The sequence below is a fragment of the Pelodiscus sinensis genome, chromosome 4 (genome assembly GCF_049634645.1).
Source record: "Pelodiscus sinensis isolate JC-2024 chromosome 4, ASM4963464v1, whole genome shotgun sequence".
NCBI lineage: Eukaryota > Metazoa > Chordata > Testudines > Trionychidae > Pelodiscus > Pelodiscus sinensis.
In genome coordinates, this window is record NC_134714.1 from 114,060,207 (window position 1) to 114,082,146 (window position 21,940).

Genomic DNA, 21,940 nt, shown 5'->3' on the forward strand with positions numbered 1-21,940 from the left:
AAGTGTTAACCATGAGTGCATCTTTCCACAATCGTCCCATCACTCTGGGTGCGTATGTGTGTATATGAGAGAAATCTTCACCCATTAAGATTGCGGCCTTCTTAATAAAGGAGTTTCTCCCATGCTGAGTGGTTGTCTGCACCTGAATAAATGACCAGAAAGAAGTGTTCTGTTTTATTGAATTGTTCAGCTTTTTCACTCTATAAAGCAAAGAAATCCCATTTGATCATGTCTTTCTAAGAAATCTGGCAGATCTATGGATTTGAAACGCTGTAGTAGCATGTTTTGTAATGACAGTCTTTTATGTGTAGTCATCTAATTATACTCTTGTGGCCTCTTGACTATCTATCCAAAATTGGACATTTCTAAGGTGCTTTTCAAGACTGCTCCATATTCTTTAGTTGAAAAGTTACTTTAAAATTGTTGGGAAATATAGATGCATTTTGTACACAAATATACTAGATATCTTGTGGGGGCCCACAGCAGAAAGTAAAAAGCAACTTAAGTACCTCACTCTCACAATCACATCTCAATTAAAAGGCATGGTCAGAAGTGCACACGGATTTTGGCAGTCCCATGGCGAAACTAATAATGCTGTAATAGTTTCCTATCACAGATACAGTGCTAAATTCTCTGGCATCGTTGTACTGGTTCTCTGAGACAAAACCAAGTCCACAGTTTGGCACAACAAGAATGGTGCACTGAGACAAAAATCACCAATTAGTCTAGCTGAGAATGTCTAGAAGAAGACAGTGATAGTAAAAGAAGGGACTTTGTCATGTTGAGGCCAGGAGGCTGAATAAGGGAAATGCTGACAGGTCAAGCACATGTAGTTTCATGTGCTGACTCTTCCCAGAATGCTAGTAAGAGCTTCCAGGACAAAGCCACACAGAAGATATTACATCATGTCTGGGGAACCTTTTTTGGCTCGCGGGCCACTGACCCACAGAAAAATCTGTCGGGGACTGCACGCAAGTGAGAACCTTCACTAATGTGGCCCCAAACTGAAAAGGACAATGATACTCACTTACATTTCCCTCACAACCAGAGCCTAGAGGGGCCTAGCCTAGTAGATTTGGTATGCTCCAGAGAAGGGGCTGAAATGCAGCGTGGGTTCCTCAATGCTGCGGGGGAGAAAGGGGAGGGTTTGAGCCTTAGAGGCTGGATCCAGGCAAGCCAGGGGTCACATCCAGCACCTAGGCCCTTGATTCCTCACCCCTGCATTACATTAATGTGAATTGAGCTACATTGATAAAGAAACAGCTTGTGTTGCCATGTACATAATGACAGAAGTGACATTTTGTTCTGTTCCCCATTAAATTGGTATTAGTATTCAGTACCCATAGGTCAAAATAAAACATGAAGTTAAATGATAGATGTTTAGATCACTGCTATCAAATGCTGTGGTAGATCTTATAAAATAAGTCTGTAGTGTAAAACTACAATTATGTGAATTAATACTGGAGTATTTTTTGCTTTGTTTTCCTTTCAGTATATGTTTTTGCCATATTACTAATGCCTATGGTTTTTTACCAAACAGAACCCAGTGCAGTTGGTGGTCTCAATGCTACAAATGTCAGTACAGAAAATATAACTTTGACTTGGGAAAACAGAGATCTTCAGGCTTCTAATTACACTTACAGAATACTCTATGGAATTAAGGGAAATTCATCTCTAGCGAACAACACTTCTGAAAACAAGTCTGCTACCATTACAGGGTTACAACCTGGTACCTTGTATGAAATTAAGGTCTTTGCACAAATTGCAGGGATTGAAGGAGAGTCTACCCCCATAGATATTCGTACAAGTAAGTCATTGAAACCTCTTTCAAGAAAACATCCTGAAATTATAATCTGTCATCTCAACATGTCACCTTTGTAAATTTCATGAAATTTGTATACATCTTTGACGGACACTCCTACTTTTCAATTAATTAACTTGTAACTGTTCATCCTGAGGTAAGTGATTTTTGCCATCACAATGCTATATCATTTAGATATGCTGGCCTGATTAGTGGCTGTTTAAACAACATTTAGATTCTGTAAAGCTGAAAAAAAATAATTATGAAGTAAAGTTTAGGGAAGAACAAAAATATTAATTTTCCATTCCATAGTGAGGCAAAGTTAAAGATTTCCAATAATGATAAATTATATATTTGTACAAATATATGTGCACATTACCAACAGCCAAGCCAGCCATGTTACAAAGAAAATATAATGCAAGTGACATGTCAAGTTGGTATTATACATTTCATTGTTTCAAAAGATTTACAAAATACATTCCATTAGGATATAACTACATTTTATTCCTCTTGAGAGAGAGAGAGAGAGAGAGAGAGAGAGGACACCCAAAATCACAAATGAAGCGGGGAATTTAAATATCCTACACTTCATTTGCGTAATCATATTGTGGCACTCTTGCGAAACAATGCTATTTCGAGAGAAAAAATGAGGTTATTTTGAGATACAACGCTTCCCTCGAAGTATCCCTTACGCCTCATTTTTTGAGCACTGCAATAAATGGGAGAGCAAGGCCTTTTTTATACTTATCTGCAAGGTCAAATTAAGATACACAGCTCCAGCTACATTAATGGTATAACTGGAGTTAACATACCTTAATTTGACCTATGGCACCATCTCCACAGTGGGAGGTTGACAGGAGAAACCTCCTGTCGTTTTTCCTAACTCCTCGTAAGGAGCAGGAGTTTCAGCGTTGTTGGGGGTACCCTTAGCAAACATATTAGTGGGTCTTGACTAGACCTACTACATTTAACTTCTGAAGATCAGCTGCTACAGTGTTCATCTTCTGGGCAGTAATGACAAGTGTCAGTCTTCCATAAAGTTACAAAGAGGGCATCATCCCAGAGTCTTCACTGTGTGCGTGTGCGTGTGTGTGTGCGTGCACGCACTTTCCTATTAAGATTATGGCAAACTCGATGAAGGAGTTTCCTCTATGCTGGGTGGTTGTTTCCCCTGAATAAATGCCCTGAAGGGAGTGCTGTATTTTAGAGATGTCCATCTTTGTCACTGTTTAAAGCAAATAAATCCCCTTTAATGCATTTCATTCTAAGACACCTGGCAGATTTCTTATATCTGGATGGATGTGAAACTCAGCACAATGCTGAGTGACTCCCATAGTATATTTTGTAACGATGATCTTTATTATGTATATTCTTCTAACTGAAATCTTTGTAACCCCTTAACTGGCCGAATATCAGCCCTATATCAGCCATAATGTTAGACTCCAGAATCTAACTTAAAAGGCACTTATCCAGATTGTTCCGTAGTCTGTATTGGAAACATCACTTTAAGATTTAGAAAAATAACAATCGTAAGGCAGTATTCTACTTGTCAATTATGTAATTATACAAACCCAAACACCTTGCCCTGGTCCCTGTTCCACCCCTTCTTTGAGGCTCTGCCCTGCTGGCTCCATCCTCTTCCCTCTGTCACTCACTCTCCTTCACTTTCACTGGGTGGGGGCAGGAGGCTGAGGTTCAGGAGGGAGTGTGGGGTGCAAGCTGTGAGAGGGAACTTAGGGGCTGGGGGGGCATTGTAACGACTGGGGCAGACGTTCTGTGTATGGGAAAGAGTGTACTGTGCAGGCCCAGGAAGGGTGCTCAGAGCAGCTGATTGAGGTGCTGGAGAGAGTGAGAGATATGGGGTCTGGAAGGAAGTTTGAGTGCAGAAGGGGGCTCAGGACAGTGGCTTGGGATGTGCTATCAAATGCTGAGGCAGATCTTATAAAACAAGTCTATAGTGTAAAGCTACAATTATATTATGTGAATTAATATTGGAGTACTGGTACTTTTTGTTTTGTTTTCCTTTCAGCGAATGTTTTTCCCGTACTACTAAAGCAGGGGTGGGAAATAATTTTGGGCTGGGGGCCACTTCAAAAATTTTTGAAGTGTCCCAGGGATGCCTGGAAGGGGCGGGGCCTAAACCGGAAGAGGGGTGATTGATCTGGGGCTGGGAGAGCCCCTTTGCCCCCCCCTTCCCACTAGGCACCCATGCCCCTCGCAGGGTGGAAAGAGGCTTCCCACGCTCCCCCATCCCCAGGCCAATCAGGGAAACCTCTTACACAAAATTTTGCTCCAGTAGTGGCAGTGATTGGGGCATGGAGAGCAGAAGGGAAAATAGTTATAAAAAAGAAAATGGGTTAGATCTTCAGCTAGTGTAAATCACCAGTGATCTATTCTAGCCAGTGTTCCCCTAACTGAGAAGTGTTACACTGGGAGATCATCCCACAGTCTTCGTGAGTGTGAGCGCATGTGAGAGAGAGAGCGCGAGTGAGAGAGAGCGCATGAGCGAGTGTGAGCAAGTGAGAGAGTGAGCAAGTGAGAGAGAGTGAGTGTGAGCGTGAGAGACTGTGTGAGTGAGAGCGGGAGAGACTGTGTGAGTGAGTGTGAGAGATCTTCACCCATTACAATTATGGCATTCTAGATGGAGTCCCTCCATATTAAGTAGTGGTTTCTGCGTGAATAAATGCCAGGAAGGGAGCACTATATTTCATTGTAATTGTCTAGTTTTATCACTCTTTAAAGCAAATAAATCATCTTTGATAAATTTCATTTTAATAAATCTGTTTCTTCTGTGGGTGTGAAATTCAGAGCGACGCGGTGTGACTTGAATGGCATATTTTAAATCGCTGGGGGACCTCTGGACCACTTGCTGGACATGGTTCATCAGGGTTCATGGCTGGCAGGCTCCTGGATGCTTTATTTACCTGTGCATTTGCAAACACGGTGCCCCACAACTCCCCATGGTGCAGTTTGCCATTCCCACTCAATGGAAGGTAAGGGACAGTAGCGTAGCCTGCACCACTTCTCTGAGTTCTTAATGGCCGGGAATGGCATATTGCAGCCACTGGCAGTGGCCTTTCCTGCAGATGCTCAGGTAAAGAAACCATCTCCTGGCCCACCAGCAGCCGTTGCTGACAAACTGTATCCAGCCCATAGGCCAAAGGTTCCCTATCCATTTTTGAAATGATTATCTTTTTATGTCTGTTCCTCTGATTGTAATAATGGCAATTGCTTTACTGTTTTTATATTTGCCTGTATTGTTATGTAACCTACAGAAAGTAACATTATAAAACACTCTTCCAGATTATATTGCATGCGATTTATTGGAAAAATTACTTGAAGATTTAGAAAATGAACAGGTGTTGGGCAATATAAATGCATTTTGTATATAAGAAGGCTATAAATCTTTTAAGGCCATGGTAAAAACTAAGAAACAGTTAAAAGTAACTCACTTTCCCAATCAAACCTTAATAAAAAGGTGCAGTCAGACGTTTACAAAGATTTTGAAATTCCCATGGTGAAACTGCTAATACCCTAATGGTAATTTATGAAAGACACAGACCTACATTTACTGGCCTGCTTTTACAGGTGTTTTGAATTGCTTTGCTGAGGCAAAACCAAGTTTACAGCGTGGCATAACTAGAATGGCGCCCTCAGCTAAAATGGGCCAATTAATCTAGCTGAGAATGTCTAGAAAAATGTCAGTTGTGGTAAAAGAAGGGACTTTGTACTGTTGAGGCCATGAGGCTAGGTAAGGAAAATGCTGAGAAGTCAAGGACATGTTATTTCATGTGATGACCATTTCTAGAATGGTATTAAGAGTTCCAGAACAAAGCCACTAGCAAGACATTACATGAATGTGAATTGAGGTACATTGGTAAGCAAAACAGCTTGTCTCGCCCTGTACGTCATAATCACAAAAGTGACATTTCGTTCTGTACTTGATAAAATTGATTTTAATATTCAGTAGCCATAGCTCAAAATAAGACATGATGTTAAATGACACATGCTTGGATCACTGCTACTGAATACTATGGTTATGTTATAAGGTAAATCTATAGTGTAAAGCTAAAATTATATAATGTGAATTAATATTGGAGCACTTTTTGTTTTGTTTTACTTTCAGCACGGCTACGTCTACACTGGCCCCTTTTCCGAAAGGGGCATGCTAATTTTCCAGGTCGTAATAGGGAAATCCGCGGGGGATTTAAATATCCCCCGCGGCATTTAAATAAAAATGTCCGCCGCTTTTTTCCGGCTTTTAGAAAAGCCGGAAAAGAGCGTCTACACTGGCCCCGATCCTCTGGAAAAAAGCCCTTTTCCAGAGGATCTCTTATTCTTACTTTGAAGTAAGAGATCCTCCGGAAAAGGGCTTTTTTCCGGAGGATCGGGGCCAGTGTAGACGCTCTTTTCCGGCTTTTCTAAAAGCCGGAAAAAAGCGGCGGACATTTTTATTTAAATGCTGCGGGGGATATTTAAATCCCCCGCGGATTTCCCTATTACGACCTGGAAAATTAGCATGCCCCTTTCGGAAAAGGGGCCAGTGTAGACGTAGCCCATATGTTTTTGCCGTATTGCTAATGCATATATGTTTTTTTTCTTAACCAAATAGAACCCAGTGCAGTTGTTGGTCTCAAAGCCATGTACATAATGACAGAAGTGACATTTTGTTCTGTTCCCCATGAAATTGGTATTAGTATTCAGTACCCATAGGTCAAAATAAAACATGAAGTTAAATGATAGATGTTTAGATCACTGCCATCAAATGCTGTGGTAGATCTTATAAAATAAGTCCATAGTGTAAAACTACAATTATGTGAATTAATACTGGAGTATTTTTTGCTTTGTTTTCCTTTCAGTATATATTTTTGCCATATTACTAATGCATATGGTTTTTTACCAAACAGGACCCAGTGCAGTTGTTGATCTCAAAGTTGCAAATGTCAGCACAGAAAGTATAACTTTGACTTGGGAAAACAGAGATCTTCATTCTTCTAATTACACTTATACAATACTCTATGGAAGTAAGAGAAATTCATCTCGAGAGAACACCACTTCCTCAAACAAGTCTGCTACCATTACAGGATTACAACCTGGTACCTTGTATGAAATTAAGGTCTTTGCACAAGTTGCAGGGATTGAAGGAGAGTCTACCCCCATAGGAACCTGCACAAGTAAGTCATTGAAACCTCTTTCAAGAAAACATCCTGAAATTATAATCTGTCATCTCAACATCTGTCACCTTTATAAATGTCATGACATTTCTCTACTAACTTCTTATTCCTTCCCTTCTATATAGAGAGAGGCAAAATCAAAGATTTCCAAGAATTATAAATTCTATTTGTTTTATGTTTTATGCGTTATAAAACATATATATAAATGACCAATAATCAAGCCAGCCATGTTGCAAAGGATAAAACAAAGCAAATTAAATGACTGTAAAATAGTTATACTGGATTAAGTAAATACTCACGAATTGTTATGGATATATCTACATAAACATAGGTTGATACCATGCATTCCACTGTTTTGTATGTTTCACAAAACACATTCCCTTAGAGACATGGTTTGATGAAAACTTAGGGTGTGTCTAGACTATTGAGTTTTGTCGACAAAAGTGGACTTTTGTCGACAAAACTATACCTGCGTCTACACTACCGCTGAGTTCTGTCGACATAACGTCGACAGAACTCAGCAGTTTTGTCGACGCTGGTAAACCTCATTTTACGAGGCATAACACCTTCTGTTGACAGAGTTCTGATGACAGAAGGTGTTATTGCCTGTAGGGTTGCGTCTAGACTACAGGGTTTTGTCGACAAAGCAGCTTGCTTTGTCGACAGAACAGAATGTGTCTAGACGCTCTATGTCGACAGAAGTTTTGTCGACAGTATCTGTCGACAAAACTTCCGTCGACAAAACCCTGTAGTCTAGACATACCCTTAGTAATGTTTGGAAGATTATTTTTATGTCACTGTGTAGCCAATCCTGCAGTCCTTCCTGACATGAATTCTTGCTTTAGTTGGGGAAGTGATTGGGGCTCTGAATGGTTATATAAAAGCAGCATAAACAGAAGATTTAAAATGAGAGGGGGAAAACACCTTGAAAAATACTCCAGAAAAAATAAATGTTAAAAAGAAAAAGGGTTAGATCCTCAATGTACATCAACAAAGATTAATTGAAGCCAGTGTTCCTGTAGCTGAGGATTTGCAGCAGTCAAATTCAATTAGTGCTCTAATAAATAAGGGTATGTCTATATTACCCCCCTAGTTCGAACTGGGGGGGTAATGTAGTCATACGGAGTTGCAAATGAAGCCTGGGATTTGAATTTTCTGGGCTTTATTTGCATAAAGCCGGCTGGCGCCATTTTTAAATGCCGGCTAGGTCGGACCCCGTGCCGCGCGGCTACACACGGCACGGACTAGCTAGTTCGGATTAGGCTTCCACGAGGCGTACAGCTAGTTCGGATAGGAAGCCTAATCCGAACTAGCTAGTCCGTGCCGCGTGTAGCCGCGCGGCACGGGGTCCGACCTAGCCGGCATTTAAAAATGGCGCCGGCCGGCTTTATGCAAATGAAGCCAGGGAAATTCAAATCCCGGGCTTCATTTGCAACTCCGTATGACTACATTACCTCCCCTAGTTCGAACTAGGGGGGTAGTATAGACATACCCTAAGAGAGTAAGTGCTAAAATGGGGGATCATCCCACAGTCTTCACTGTCTAGTCACGCTGTGTGTGTGTGACAGAGAGCTCTTTTCCCATTATGATTATGGCCCTCTTGGTCAAGCAGTTTCCCCTATGTTGAGTGGTTGTTTCTACCTGATAAATGTCCAGAAGGGAGTGGTACGTTTCTCTGAAGTTGTCCATCTTCATCACTGTTCTTGAATCTTATTCATTTATATTTGATAACTTCCATAGGCATTTTGTCCAGTAGATTTTTATGCGATATCATTTAGCATTTCTGATCTGCTAGAGCATGGATTGTTTTTTTGTTTGTTTTTGTTTTTTGTTTAGTTGCTATGTGGGTTCAGAGAAAACATTCCTTTTCATTTGTTCTCAGGGGAGCTAACAAAGATGGTTTTTGCCTGCATTTGCACAGCTTGCTGTTGTACATAAGTATTCAGGAGTCTTGTTTGTCCTGGCAAGAGTGTTATCCTACATTGAACAAGGCCAAGGCATGTGTATAAGGGACCTTTTACCCTTTTTGAATTCCCATGATGTTTATTTGTAGATTTTGAGGGAAGTTCAATTCATACATCTTCAACAGCCTACCCCCCAGACTGAAGTCTATACAATGCTTTCATCTGCACCACAGGCATGTATATTGTAGTCCACACTACCACATCACACAATAACTAGGGCGTGAGGACTTCCTGGCATACATTCAAAGTTCCCTATTCATAGAATCATAGAACACTAGAACTGGAAGGGACCTCGAGAGCTCATCAAGTCCAGTCCCCTGCCTTCATGGCAGGACCCAGTACTGTCTTAGACCAAGGGCCAACCCGCAGCTCTTCAAAGGACAAATTGTGGCTCCCACACCCATGGCTGTTCTGCATTCCCCTGCTCTGACCTTTTTTCTGGTCAGGGTGCCGCTTAGGGCAACGAGATCTGACACTGTGGCCGACAGAAGCCTGCTTGGACCACATGTGGCTCTTAAAGGGGCAGTGTTTTTTTTGGGGGGGGGGGGCGGTTTGCTCAGCAATTTCTTTCTCTCGGCTCTTTGCACTGTATCCACCACTATTTTGGCTCTTTGTCTGTGATGGGTTGGTCACCCTGGGTCTAGACCATCCCTGATAGATGTCTCTCTAACTTGCTCTTAAATATCTCCAGAGATGGAGATTCCACAACCTCCCTAGGCAACTTATTCCAGTGTTTAAACAACCTTTTGTGTGTTCATGTAGTACTGTGTGAAACTGGACCATGTTAACAGGACTAGTGATATTACTAGTGAACTTTTAGTGAGCGCCATGGGACCCATATGGGCCAGTTACACCAGAAAGATGTCAAGGATGTGGACTCAAGCACCATGTAGATCTTAAACACACTAGATACAACTGCCCACTGGCATGAATAGGAAATTCGATATTTTCTTAAATTGTTGTAAGGTAAATTCTGTTTTCTTCCAGTTAATTATCAGTCATTTAACAGCACAGTGTAAATTAACCCAAAAAACACACGCCAAACTGAAGGGGTGAGGGTGTGGGCTAGCCTCTTCCCACCAGCCCTTCAGTGCTTCCTGGCCCACAGCTTCCATGGCTCTGGTGGTGATTTAAAGGGCCAGGGGTTCTTGCTTCTGTCATGGTAGCAGCAGCTGAGAGCCCAGGGCCTTTTTAAATTGCAGGGCCCCAGGGCAGCTGTCCCCTTTACCCCCACCCCGTCCATGGGGTCTATTCCTTCTGCTGATTGAAGTAAAACAAAACATTTTTGCCAATCTACATAATAACGTATGTTTGAGTGCTCACATATTGTGTATGTGGAAACCATTAACATCTCGACACTGAGACGCTAGATAAAAGCATGTGAAATACTCTCAAGAAAATTCAGAATATAAATGTGCGTGTGTATACCTTCAGCTCAACTTGTAGCTGTTTTGCAGTGTTCAGGCACTGAACAGCACCTGGAAAGTGCCCTTAATAGGTATTTTTAGATTCCTCTGACTCTTCAATGGATTCATTGTCTTGTGTTCTGTCTGATAACTCATAGATAGCTGACATAGTTCTCTTGCACTTTTGAATGTGGTTGGAAAGTCTGTGCTTTATCAAATACTATTTGTATGGCAGTTTTTCATGCCTTATAGGATAGTTCAGAATTTATCAAGTGGGATAATGGGAATCTTTCCTGGAACCCATGTCACTGGAATGCTTAAAATACTATGATCTGAATAGGAAGCTGAGAAACAGAGGGGCAGATTTACTAAGATAATCAGGTACTTCTAGGGGCAAAAAGATGCCAGGTGGGATTTGCAAAAGAATCTGAGCAGGTTAAGTGCCTAGTTCCCAATGAATTGCATTCTTAGGGAAGCACTTTAGAAAACCTCACTGTAACAGTACTACGGGATTTCCAGAATTATGAGTTAGTGTGTTACCCCCTCAGCCTCTGCAAGTGAGTTTTGCTAGTGCTAAGCTTCCCGATGACTCCCTAAATACACCAACTTGGCTGTCTTGCCAGCAAACCCTTTAGGATTCTGCCAGGTCAAACCTTGCTCAGCATGTTACAAAAGTGAACCTCACGATCCCCAGAGATTTCCCAGTTCCCCAGAGCGTCTCCCTGCAGCATCCTCTCCTGCAATATTCACAGAAGTGAGTGCTCCAAGGGACAATATACTGTAGCCTGTTAGCTAAAAGGAGATTAACCCAACCTACCCTTCAATCAATGTACTGCATAGGTATACAAAGAAAGTGAAACACATTTATTTAACAAAAGGATTAAGTGATGCCAAGTGCAAGGAATAAAGATAGAAAGGGTTACAAGAAAACAAAAGTGAAACTCTACCTTTAAGGCTAAGGCCTGATTTAGTATGTCCAACTCCGTTCTTCAAAGCCGTGTTTCTCATCCAGTCCCTCTTCAAGCATGGCTGGTCAGAGTCTCTTGACAGGATCCTTCACAGACTTTGGAGTGCTTGATTCAGATGAAGGATCTGCATCACAATGGCTATTTCCCCCCATCCTGTGTCCTTCTGAAGTTAACTGACCTCACTTCAAGAAGCAGGAAGGCTTCCTGGGGGTGCAGTCTCCATCCTTGGTGGAGATGAAGTGCTCATTTTTCCCCACTTGCTCTCCTGATAGCTTTGTATAATTATCTTGCATGGGAATGTACATTCATTGCCTTCCTGATGGCCAGGTTGATCAGACTAGCTTATAGATATGCCTGTGTCTGGGGCACACTGTGCTTAGGCATTGCTTGGCAAACACGCTGGCTGTGTCTACACTGGGCCACTTATTCCGGAAAATCAGCCACTTTTCCGGAATAAGCTGCGAGCTGTCTACACTGGCCCTTAAATTTCTGGAAAAGCAACGACACTCTACTGTACAAAATCAGCTGCTATTCCGGAAAAGCTACACTGCTCCCGCTCGGGCATAAGTCCTTATTCCGGAACACTGTTCTGGAAAAGGGCCAGTGTAGACAGCCCAGTAGTCTTTTCCAGAAAAAAGCCCCGATCGCGAAAATGACAATCGAGGCTCTTTTCCGGAAAAGCGCGTCTACATTGGCCACAGATGCTTTTCCGGAAAAAGGGCTTTTCTGGAAAAGCAGCCTGCCAATGTAGATGCTCTTTTTCTGGAAATACTTATAACGAAAACTATTCTGTTTTAAGCATTTCCGGAAATTCATGCCAGTGTAGACACAGCCAGTGTGATAATATAATACTGGCTTATATTTATAACTCTCTGTAAGCATCCCAGGTATCAGCGGTGAAAGTGGGTCCATACAGCAGGCTGGTAAGAACCTGCTCTGGAACGTGTCTGTATACGGGTAGGGCAGTGCTTTAACATCAGTGCCCCCTTTGCTCTCCTCCCTCTCCCTGTCAGTGGCTATAAGGTCTAGCAATGCTGTTGCAGCAGCAGCATTCAAAGGCTGCCAGGGCGGTGCTGCCAGACTCTAACAGCAGGGCCGCCAACTGTGGGGAAACACAAAAGGGTCAGCTGCTCCAGGGACTGGTGATTTAAAAGGTCCTGGGGTTCCCAGCGTCCTTCAAATCGCTGCCAGAGCCCCAGGGAAAGCCATGAAGGACTGCCTGGTGGGGGGTGGGCACTGTCTGCCCTCAGCCCCTTCCGCTTAAGGCCCCATGCCTTGGTGGGTCCAGAGTCACCCCTCTCTCCCCTCTCCTCCCCCGCCCCCAGGATGTCCGGCCTGGTGCAGGGCACACCAATAAGTCCCGGCATCTGCTTTCACCCCTGCCAGTATACACTACCCAATGCTTTTTGAGGCCAGACCAGCGTGTTGTTAGTTGGTATGTGCTACCTTACAGAACACCTTTTAGATGCATATTATGCCAACAGTGCATGAGTTGGTCAGTCCTGGAAAGAGTTTCTGACTCAGAGAAATTAACTACAAATGGGCCTCTCTGTCACACAGCCAAAGTACCTGTTTGCATCTGTGTCTCTGTGAATTTTGATAATTCTGGGGGTATGTTTCTAATCTTATTTATCGTGTTGTAACTCCACTGATTTCAATAGTTGTTCCTGATTTATGCCAGTTTGTAAACATGATCGCAATCAGTGTGTAAATACTTCAGCTTCATAGCATGGATTAGGCAATACGTGGGATGAGTTACAATTTAGAACATTAATTGTTGGTTTGTTAGCTATTGTATCTTTCTTTCAGCAAGTTTTTCTGCACAGCTATTAACTAATGCCCACTATGTCTTGTTTTCAATAGAACCCAGTCCAGTGTTTCACCTCCAAGTTGTAAACATCAGCACAACAGAAGTAAACTTAAGTTGGCAAAACAATGATGCCAATGCTTCTAACTACCTTTACATAGTAATCTCAGAAGAAAATGGATCACAAACCAACACGAGCAAGTCATACCCCCTCACAGATAATACATTTGGGGCTACAATTATAGAATTAAACCCTGGCACCTCCTATACGTTCACAGTGTTTCCACAATTGCAATGTAATGAAACAGAGGGAGACCGAATAAGCATAACTAACTGTACAGGCAAGTTCCAAGAAATATACTGCTTTTATTGAAATTCTTTGTTGTTTATGTATTGGATACCCAGCAACTGATTTGCTTGTTTAGCACTCATTTGGGGTTCACATTCTAATCTGACTTAACTGTGTGCACATCCATCACTTCCAATAGCATGGCAGAAGGTACGTATCAAGGTAGAATATAGCCCTTGGTCTTTATGCTGTGCAGCCATGTAAAGATAATTGCAATCTTCTTTGCAGAACAGTCATTCATTCATGAGGTGTACACTGTCACTTACCTTTTGGTGGCATACATTCTTTTTGAACTACAGGTGAACCTCTCTAGTCCAGCACCCTCAGGATCTGACTGGTACTGAACCAGAGAATTTGATGAACCACAGGAGGTCAATATTGTCTACCACAGGGGTGGGCAATAATTGTTGGACTGGGGCCATTTCAAAAATTTTTGAAGTGGCCCCAGGTCACCCTGGAAGGGGCGGGGCCTAAACAGGAAGGGGGAGCCAGGATGCTTCTGGGCTTCCCCACCCACAGACCATGATTGGTCTGGGGATGGGGGATTGCCCCCCTCATCCCACTAGGCACCCAAGCCCCTAGCAGGGCCTGGGGGTGGGGGAGCATGCGAAGCCTCCTGCTGCCCTGCAAGGAGTATGTGGCTCTTTGAAGTGCTGCGGGCTCCTCGCAGGGCTGGGGCAGAGCGAAGGAAGTTTCCTGCAGCTCCCCTGATTGGCCTGGGGGCAGTAGGAGCATGTGAAGCCTCCTCTCGCCCTACCCCGCCCTGTGAGGAGCACGTGGCACTTCAAAGTGCCACACTCTCCTCGCAGGGTGGGAGGAGGCTTCATGCGCTCCCCCGCCTCCCAGATCAATCAGGGCCTGGAGACGGGGGAGCTGTGTGTAGTTTCCTTTACCCTGCCCCTGCCCCTGCCCCGCATGAGCGTAGGGCACTTTGAAGTGCTTCACGGTCCTCGTGGGGGGGCAGGGGAGGCAGAGGAAACTTCAAGCCCTCTTCCTGCCCCCAGGCCAATCAGCGCTTAGGGGCAGGGGAGCAAGTGACATCTCCTCCCACCCTGCGAGGAGCACGTGGGGCTTCAAAGGGCTGCGTGCTCTTGGCAGAGTGGGAAGAAGGGGAGTGGCAGGGCTTCTGCGGGCCGGATCAACCCACTTGGCAGGCCCGATCCGGCCCGCAGAGGCCATTTTGTCCACCCCTAGTGTAGCAGCATTACTCACACTTCTAAGAGCCCAGTAAGCAGTGGAAGACATTTAAGGGTAAATTAGAGCTAAACAGTAGCACAAAATACTGAGAGCCAGGACTGGTGGCAGTAAATAAACTTTATGGGACTGCAGGAAACTTGGCCACATGATAAGTGGACATCCGGCTAATTAAAATCACGCCAGACCATAGATGTTGCCGCAACAGAGTGCCAGACTAGAGCGGTTCAGCCTGTAGTTGCTTCTTATTTTGCACTTTTTCCTGCATTTTCGGACACATTCTAAACTCATGAGTCCAGGTTAATGTAAAAAGAAGAAAGTGGACAGAGAATAAAAACAAACTAAATACTGTAAAGGAGTGTAATAATTTGGGGAGAAAGAAGACTGAGGATGTGGTATGGAGATAGAGAGCAAGAGAATGGAAAAATAGCCGAAAACATAAAAGGATATAGGTGCTAGATAATATTTATTATTTGTATACTACAGGCAGTCCCCGAGTTACAAGGATCCGACTTATGTCGGATCCGCAGTTACGAACGGGGCTTTTCTCGCCCCGGAGAACGGGAGCGGCGGGGCGCCCAGATGCGCCGCGGTCCCGCCGCCCGCATCCTCCGGGGCGAGAAAAGCTGCACCACATCTCCCTGGTCTGCTGGGGGGGGGGGGGGAGACCCCTACCCAGCAGACCAGGGAGACGCGGAGCAAAGCCGCGGAGCACGCGGGCAGCGGGACAGTCCAGACGCGCCGTGGCTGTTCCGCTGCCGGTTTCCTCCGAGGCTTTGCTCCCCGTCTCCCTGGTCTGCTGGGGGGATTTCCCCCCAGCAGACCAGGGAGACGCAGAGCAGCTTTTCTCGCTCCGGAGGACGCGGGTGGCGGGACGGCTAGTGCGCCCCCCCCCAGCAGACCAGGCTTTTCTCACCGACTACGCCTGGGGTAGAGCTGCTGGGGCGCTGCCAGGTTGGTCCCACAGCGCCGCTCCTCGGCGCTACTGGACCAACCAGGCAGCACCCCAGCTGCTCTGCCCCAGGCGTCCCCAAGTCAGCCACTGATCAGTTTCAGCAGCGGCTGACTTGGGAACACCTGGGGTAAGCAGCTGGGGTGCTGCTGGGTTGGTCCCCGCAGCGCTGAGGTGCGGCGCTGCGGGGACCTACCTGGCAGTTCCCTAGCTGCTCTGTCCCAGGTGTCCAAATTCAGCCGCTGTTGAAACTGATCAGCGGCTGATCCCAGGAAGCCCAGGGCAGAGCAACTCTGCCTCGGGCTTCCTGTAGTCAGCCACTGGTCAGTTTCAGCAGCAGCTGAATCTGGACGCCAGTTCCGACTTACATACAAATTCAACTTAAGAACAAACCTACAGTCCCTATCTTGTACGTAACCCGGGGACTGCCTGTACAACAAATGTGTACGGTGGTTCGCAGAGAGATGAAAACCATAGATTCTGCCCTGGAGAGTGTAAATTGATTGAACAGATAAACATCCAATTTGCTCCATTACTTAACCTTGTTTCTTCTTTTGCAGTTGCTGCATCAGTGTCTCAATTTAGCTGTACACCAGTGGCTAAACAGTCTGTGTTAGCACTAAGGTGGAGCAGCCCTAACGGCAGCTATACTAGCTTCAAAATTAACACAGTCAATGCCGTGTGGAGGAATGAAACACCATTTTTGACCAGTAATCTATCTACAACTATAACAAATTTAAATTATTCCACCACCTATAGTGTTAGTATTATAACCTGTTCATGTGGGAAAGAAAGCCTTCCAGTGCAAAAAACATGTGATACAAGTATCACTGGTGAGTATAAAAAGTTTGAGGGAGGGGGTGTGGAGGTAGCATATGGGACCTCTTACCTCCAAAGAGCTCTGAGTTACAACATGCAAAATGTCTAGCATTATACAGTATTTGTCAATATTCAAACTATGAAAGACTTTTTCTCCATTCATAGTTGTGTATGAAAACGTAAATAAGTATGTAGAACAACTAGTATGATCAATTATATGGATGTTCTTTTCCATAAAACATTTTTATAAGAACTACCCACTATTTCTTTGTTGGCTTGCTTGATTTTAAAGCTGCTATCTCTTAAGTGACATTAAAATGTGTTAATTTATATGATATTGCTCAGTGTGCAAATTGTAATAATCTGAGACCCTGGGAGAAAATGGTGGGCTTTCTTGTAATTTTCCTAGATAGTTGGAAAAGGTAGATATTTTGAAGTAAGGTGTCTTTCACCTTGATTTACCTTTTCCTTCCAGCATATTGAAAAGCTAATTTAATGTTAATATTTCTCTTTTACAGACCCTCCTTCTCCAGACGAGAAACCTGGTGTAACATCCGTCTCTTACAACTCTTTTAAAATTAAGTTTGGTGGATTTGAGTCAAAAAATGGACCGTTAATTGCCTATGCATTAGTAATCACAACAGATAATGGTAAGATCTTAGGATGTTAGCTCCCAGATGTACTATTCAGTATATCAGACATTATGCATATATCAATTGAGACAAACTTTTTAGATCCTAAACTACATGAAATATTACTCCTGATATTTGCAGTCAACTATTCAGAAACATAGAGTGAAATTTTGGTTCAAGGACAAAACACTGTTTGACTTCACAAGTCAGGATTTCACTCAGGTTTGACCAGCCTGAATTGTTCTAGTTTATAGGCCTTATACAATGGTGCTACGATCAAGTGATAACTCCTTATTGGTTTGCCAGTAATAAGAACTTCAACATTTTACAGTATTTTTTGTACCGCAATTTTAGGGGCTGGCAATTAATAACTACTGTATTTTGGGGTGTTTCTCAAGGTTGTGAAGATTACTACAATAAAAATGTCAGAACTTTGGGGAGGTGAAGCACTGTTTTCCAGTTTTACTACTAATAACCTATGGTTGTTGGGAGCTTTTTTATGGATGAAAGGGTGAAGGTGCATTGTCAGCATTATACGCTAAGGGAAACAGAGGAAGCCATAAGGCTTGCTATCAGGAGTTGCTCTAAAATACATTAGCTTTAAAGCATCAAAAAATTAAAAGAAAAATTGTACTTGGTTAACTACAATGATAACTCATGAAATCAGCAAGCCTTTTCTTTTCAGGTTTAAATATTTTTCATTCCTGCAGATGAAGGCAGCTGAAATAAGTGGTTCCCCAATGCAGGATTGTATTGACTCATGAACAGATATAATGATCCTGCAACTTGCCTGTTGTTTTAACCATGAGTATGCATTTCCCAGCAGCTGCCCTTGTAGATCTTCACTCCCTTTTTTTAAAAGTACACTTTCTTGTACAATAGTGAGTATACCAGTGGTAGGCAAATACCAGCCTGTGCTCCAGATCTTGTCCACGAGTGTTAGCTCCTGGCAAGCCCCCACACTGCTGTATTTATCTGTTCTTCTGCAGGTACAGGTGATTGCAACGCCCATTGGCTGTGGATCGCCCTTCCATGACAATGGGAGCTGCGATCACCCATACCTGCAGAGGTGCAGGTAAATATAGTGGCAACAGCCCACCAGGGGCTAACTCCGGTGAACCGCCATTATTTTATTGCCCACCTCGGCTTATACCATCAGTGATACTTGAATAACTTCTTGTACTCCAGTATCCTCAGTTTGCCTTAGCTGGCTGCCCCAAATTGTTTTTTAATGCCAGCATTTTATCAGCATACTTGTATTTTTAGATGCTTCTAATTGCTAATTTTTACAATTGAATCACATGCAAAGCGCAGTTCTCTGTTGCGTTTGTTCATTAAGGCAAGAAATGGATTTTTCTAGTTGTGTCAGTGTCAGATTTATGCTTTACTATGAGGGGGAAAGATTTTAGCAAAGGACTCGTCAGCCTGGTAACTGTAATATTCCCACTGTATAACACTCAACTGTCTATAATCGTTGTACACTAAGTGTAGGGTGGAGTTGTGGTGTTTGGGACAGTAACTGTTTTTCATCATTATCTCCAGTGTAGAAATTGCATCAGATGCTCTAATGTGAAGCAAACAGAGTGCTCCAGACACTCTTCTGCCTTGAGCCTTGCTCCTGCACCATTAAAGGCAGTGATTTCAGTGAGCCCTAAGTGTCCCTGTAGTATGCACAGAGCTGGCTTTTTAGCTGTTAGTTTGCTCACAAAACAACCTTCCTTAGCCTTCCGCCAACCTTTCGTTAGTTATTAACTTAATACTGTTTTCTCAAAAAAGTTGTTTTTAAAATCAGTAAGTGGGGAGGGAGGCCTGTGATGAATGGGAGGGGTAATACTGTTTTCTGGACACTCCTTCTATTCAGTTAACTAGTGCCAGAGTGGGGAACAGCCTTTTGATGGTCTTGGAACTGCCCCAACACTACCACCATGTCAAACTCCATCTTGTCTATAGTGAGAGATCTTCCTGTCTAAGGACATCCTCCCACTTTGGTGTCTGTCATATGGCTGCCACCCTCTGTTCCTACCCCTATGAGGTCATTTCCCACTAGCCCCACAGGTACAGTCTCCTGGTTCTCATCCCTGCTCTGCATGTCTGTCACTGAGTTGGATGTCTGGGCCTGATCTGGGGCTGTTGTCTCCTTGGCGTGCTACTTTGGAAAGCTTGGCTGCTCTGCCCCACCACAGATGGGCTGTTTTCCTGCCCTGCTCTAGCCTAGAGCTATCTAGTTGCTGCAAAAGCTAGAAAAACAAAATAAACTGTTTGGTTTGGTCTCCCTGGCTTTGCAGGTGTAACCTTTAGAGTGCTTTTTCCCTCCTCAGGCAGCAAAATTAAAAAACAAACAAACAAAAACACTCCTCAAACTTCCAAACAGCCAAAAAGAAAAAAAGTGTCTTTTTAAAATCCCGAGGGTTGTGCTCCTGCTTTACAATTCCACTAGAGCTGCCACCATGTCAAGGCTGTACCTCACTTTGGCAGAAGGTGGGGCCCGCAAGAGATATCAGTTAACTGAATGGCTGGAATGGCCAGTAAAGGGTACCCCCCCCATACATCACAATGCCCAAGGGCAATCATGAGCTCAGTCAGATCCCTTCCAGTCCTACGCTTCTAGGCTACATCTAGACTGCCCCCACTTGCGCAAGAAAATATGCAAATGAGGCGAAGCGGTGAATATCGCTGCGCCACTTAATGAGCCGCCATTTTGCGCAAATGATAAAAAACTACATTTAGAACATTATTTTAAGCAGTGATTGCCTGGCTTGAGAGTATTACTAATGTTCCACATTCAGGGGTGTCTACACAGCAAAGTTATTTTGGAATAACAGCCATTATTCTGAAATAACTATGCGAGTATCTACACAGCAATTTTGTTATTTTGAAATGATTTTGAAATAACGGCCAACTTATTCTGACTTCTGTAAACCTCATTCTATGAAGAATAATGCCTATTCTGAAATAGCTATTTTGAAATAAGGCATGCGTAGACACTCCACTTCTGCTATTTCGAAATAGCTCCTCACCAGGGCCATTCTAAGTTATTCCTCATGGGGCTCTAAATCGAGATAGCACGTCTACATTAGGGAAGCCTGCCTCAGACTAATTTTGAGGCTTCCCTGCAGTGTAGACGTGCTATTTTGAAATAAGCTATTTTGGAATAACTTTTCCGGAATAGCTTATTCCAAAATAACTGTGCAAGTGTAGATGTAGCTTAAGAGTCCAGTAAACACAGTAACTACTTCTTCTGAGTCTTCTCTTTTAGGAGTGGATGATTCTCAAACAACTCCTATTTGGTCTGTGTTGACCATTTCTCTGATCTCTCTACAGCAAGAGGAGGCTGAAAGAAGCCATTACATCTCAGTTGTTTGAGGTTTATGTACTAAATCCTGGCATACTAAGAGCTTATCTTCACAACCAAATTAGGTTTTATTAAGTCCAGATTAGGACCTTCACAACCAAATTAGGTCCTTAACTCCTCAAAGTTATTTTCTGACTCAGTATTAAGCACAGCTTTGCAGACAGTGAAGACAGGGACAATGTAGTACCTGCCAGCTCTGGCTTAGTCTAGCCGCTGTTTTCATTTCTCCTTCCTCAGGCTAGATTTCCCACTGTCAGAATCTGGTTTGGTTCCTGCAGTAGCTGGGGGCTAAATCACTGTAGAAGGCTAAGCCATTGCAGAAAAAGTCCACACTTTCCAGGGTCTCAAGCTCCAAAATAAATACAAGAGTCTTCCTCTCCATTCTCAAGCTGGACAGAGCCTCTCCTTCCTGAAGGTCTATTTGACTCCTTCCTTTACACTCTAGACCCTCTCTAGCCTGTCACCTTTTCACTCCCCCTACCTCCACTTGGTGCATTCCTGGGCTTTGTTGATTTCCTCCCAGCTCTCCACCAAGCACGGACTCCCAGGGCTGTCTGTCTGGATTATCCCATCACTGCTTTGGGTCCTCTACAAGCCTCTGTTTTAGCTCCACCCCAAAAGGCTTAATTTAGCCCTATGACCTGTCTGTTATGTGATTTTGCTCATTTTCTTCACCTGCGGAAGCGGGGAAGTGTGTTGCAGGTGGCAGTGGACCTATCTCCCCTGAAGGGGCCATCCTTAAAGTCACCCTGTAACAGGCAAATTGTCTGTCAGCTGTGGTAAACCTGTAGGTGTCAATGAATCTAGGTATCTAAATGTGACTTGTCTCATATATACTGACTGCAAAGCTGTGTTTGTTACAGTAGTTAATGCAGTTTCTTAAGGTCAGGTTCTACAACAATCTAATTTGTCAAGTGAATACTGTCTTAGAGGACTTTCAGCAGTGTGCGGTGATGTTGCAGTGGAGAAGACTTGAGTGCAGGTCATTTTCTGCAGAAGTTATGTTGTACAACAAGTCTTCAGCATATCTAAGAAATTAAAACCAAAAAGTTATGAAAACAGTGACTTTCTTGGGGTAGGTTAACATAAGAGTGAATAGAGTATCTGAGATTGCCCATAATGCCCTCAGCTTTTAATTTCAGGCAATATTTCACATTTCCTGGAATAGTCACAATCGTTAATATTTTATTGTTGCGCTCTGTCTACACAGCAGTTATTTTGGAGTAACTAATGTTATTCCAAAATAACATAGTCTATGTCTACACACAAGCAGTTATTTTGACATAATGTTGAAATAATGTTCAGTCGGAAGACTTCTTATTAGGTCTCTAACTCTGACTTCCTGCTATGTAGACAGCGCCAAAAGCTGAAATAAGCTATTTTGACTTAAGCTATGTAATTGATGTAGCTCAAGTTGCATAATTTATTTCGGATTTAGCCCTGCTGTATAGATGTGCCCTTATTGTCCTTGAGCCAGTCACTTTGTTAGAGTATAATTTTACAAAAACCTTCATTTTCAATT

At 43.4% G+C, this 21,940-nt stretch overlaps 1 protein-coding gene and 1 long non-coding RNA gene across 5 annotated transcripts in view; one reads left to right on the top strand and one right to left on the bottom strand.

Moving 5' to 3' along the window:
* Window positions 1-21,940, top strand: part of PTPRJ (protein tyrosine phosphatase receptor type J) — a 148,637-nt gene that overhangs the window by 104,096 nt on the left and 22,601 nt on the right. For 2 of the 4 annotated variants that reach the window (XM_075928125.1, XM_075928126.1), the window contains 5 exons: window positions 1,541-1,807; window positions 6,709-6,975; window positions 13,177-13,461; window positions 16,176-16,448; window positions 16,953-17,084. In XM_075928125.1, the coding sequence (XP_075784240.1) occupies window positions 1,541-1,807; window positions 6,709-6,975; window positions 13,177-13,461; window positions 16,176-16,448; window positions 16,953-17,084 (1,224 nt within the window). The remainder of the gene's footprint in view (window positions 1-1,540; window positions 1,808-6,708; window positions 6,976-13,176; window positions 13,462-16,175; window positions 16,449-16,952; window positions 17,085-21,940) is intronic. The other 2 variants (XM_075928127.1, XM_075928128.1) reach the window with 1 other exon arrangement.
* LOC142829236 (uncharacterized) overlaps window positions 21,314-21,940 on the bottom strand; it is a 50,470-nt gene continuing 49,843 nt past the window's right edge. The window contains exon 4 of the long non-coding RNA XR_012903667.1: window positions 21,314-21,446. This is a non-coding gene — a long non-coding RNA (uncharacterized LOC142829236). The remainder of the gene's footprint in view (window positions 21,447-21,940) is intronic.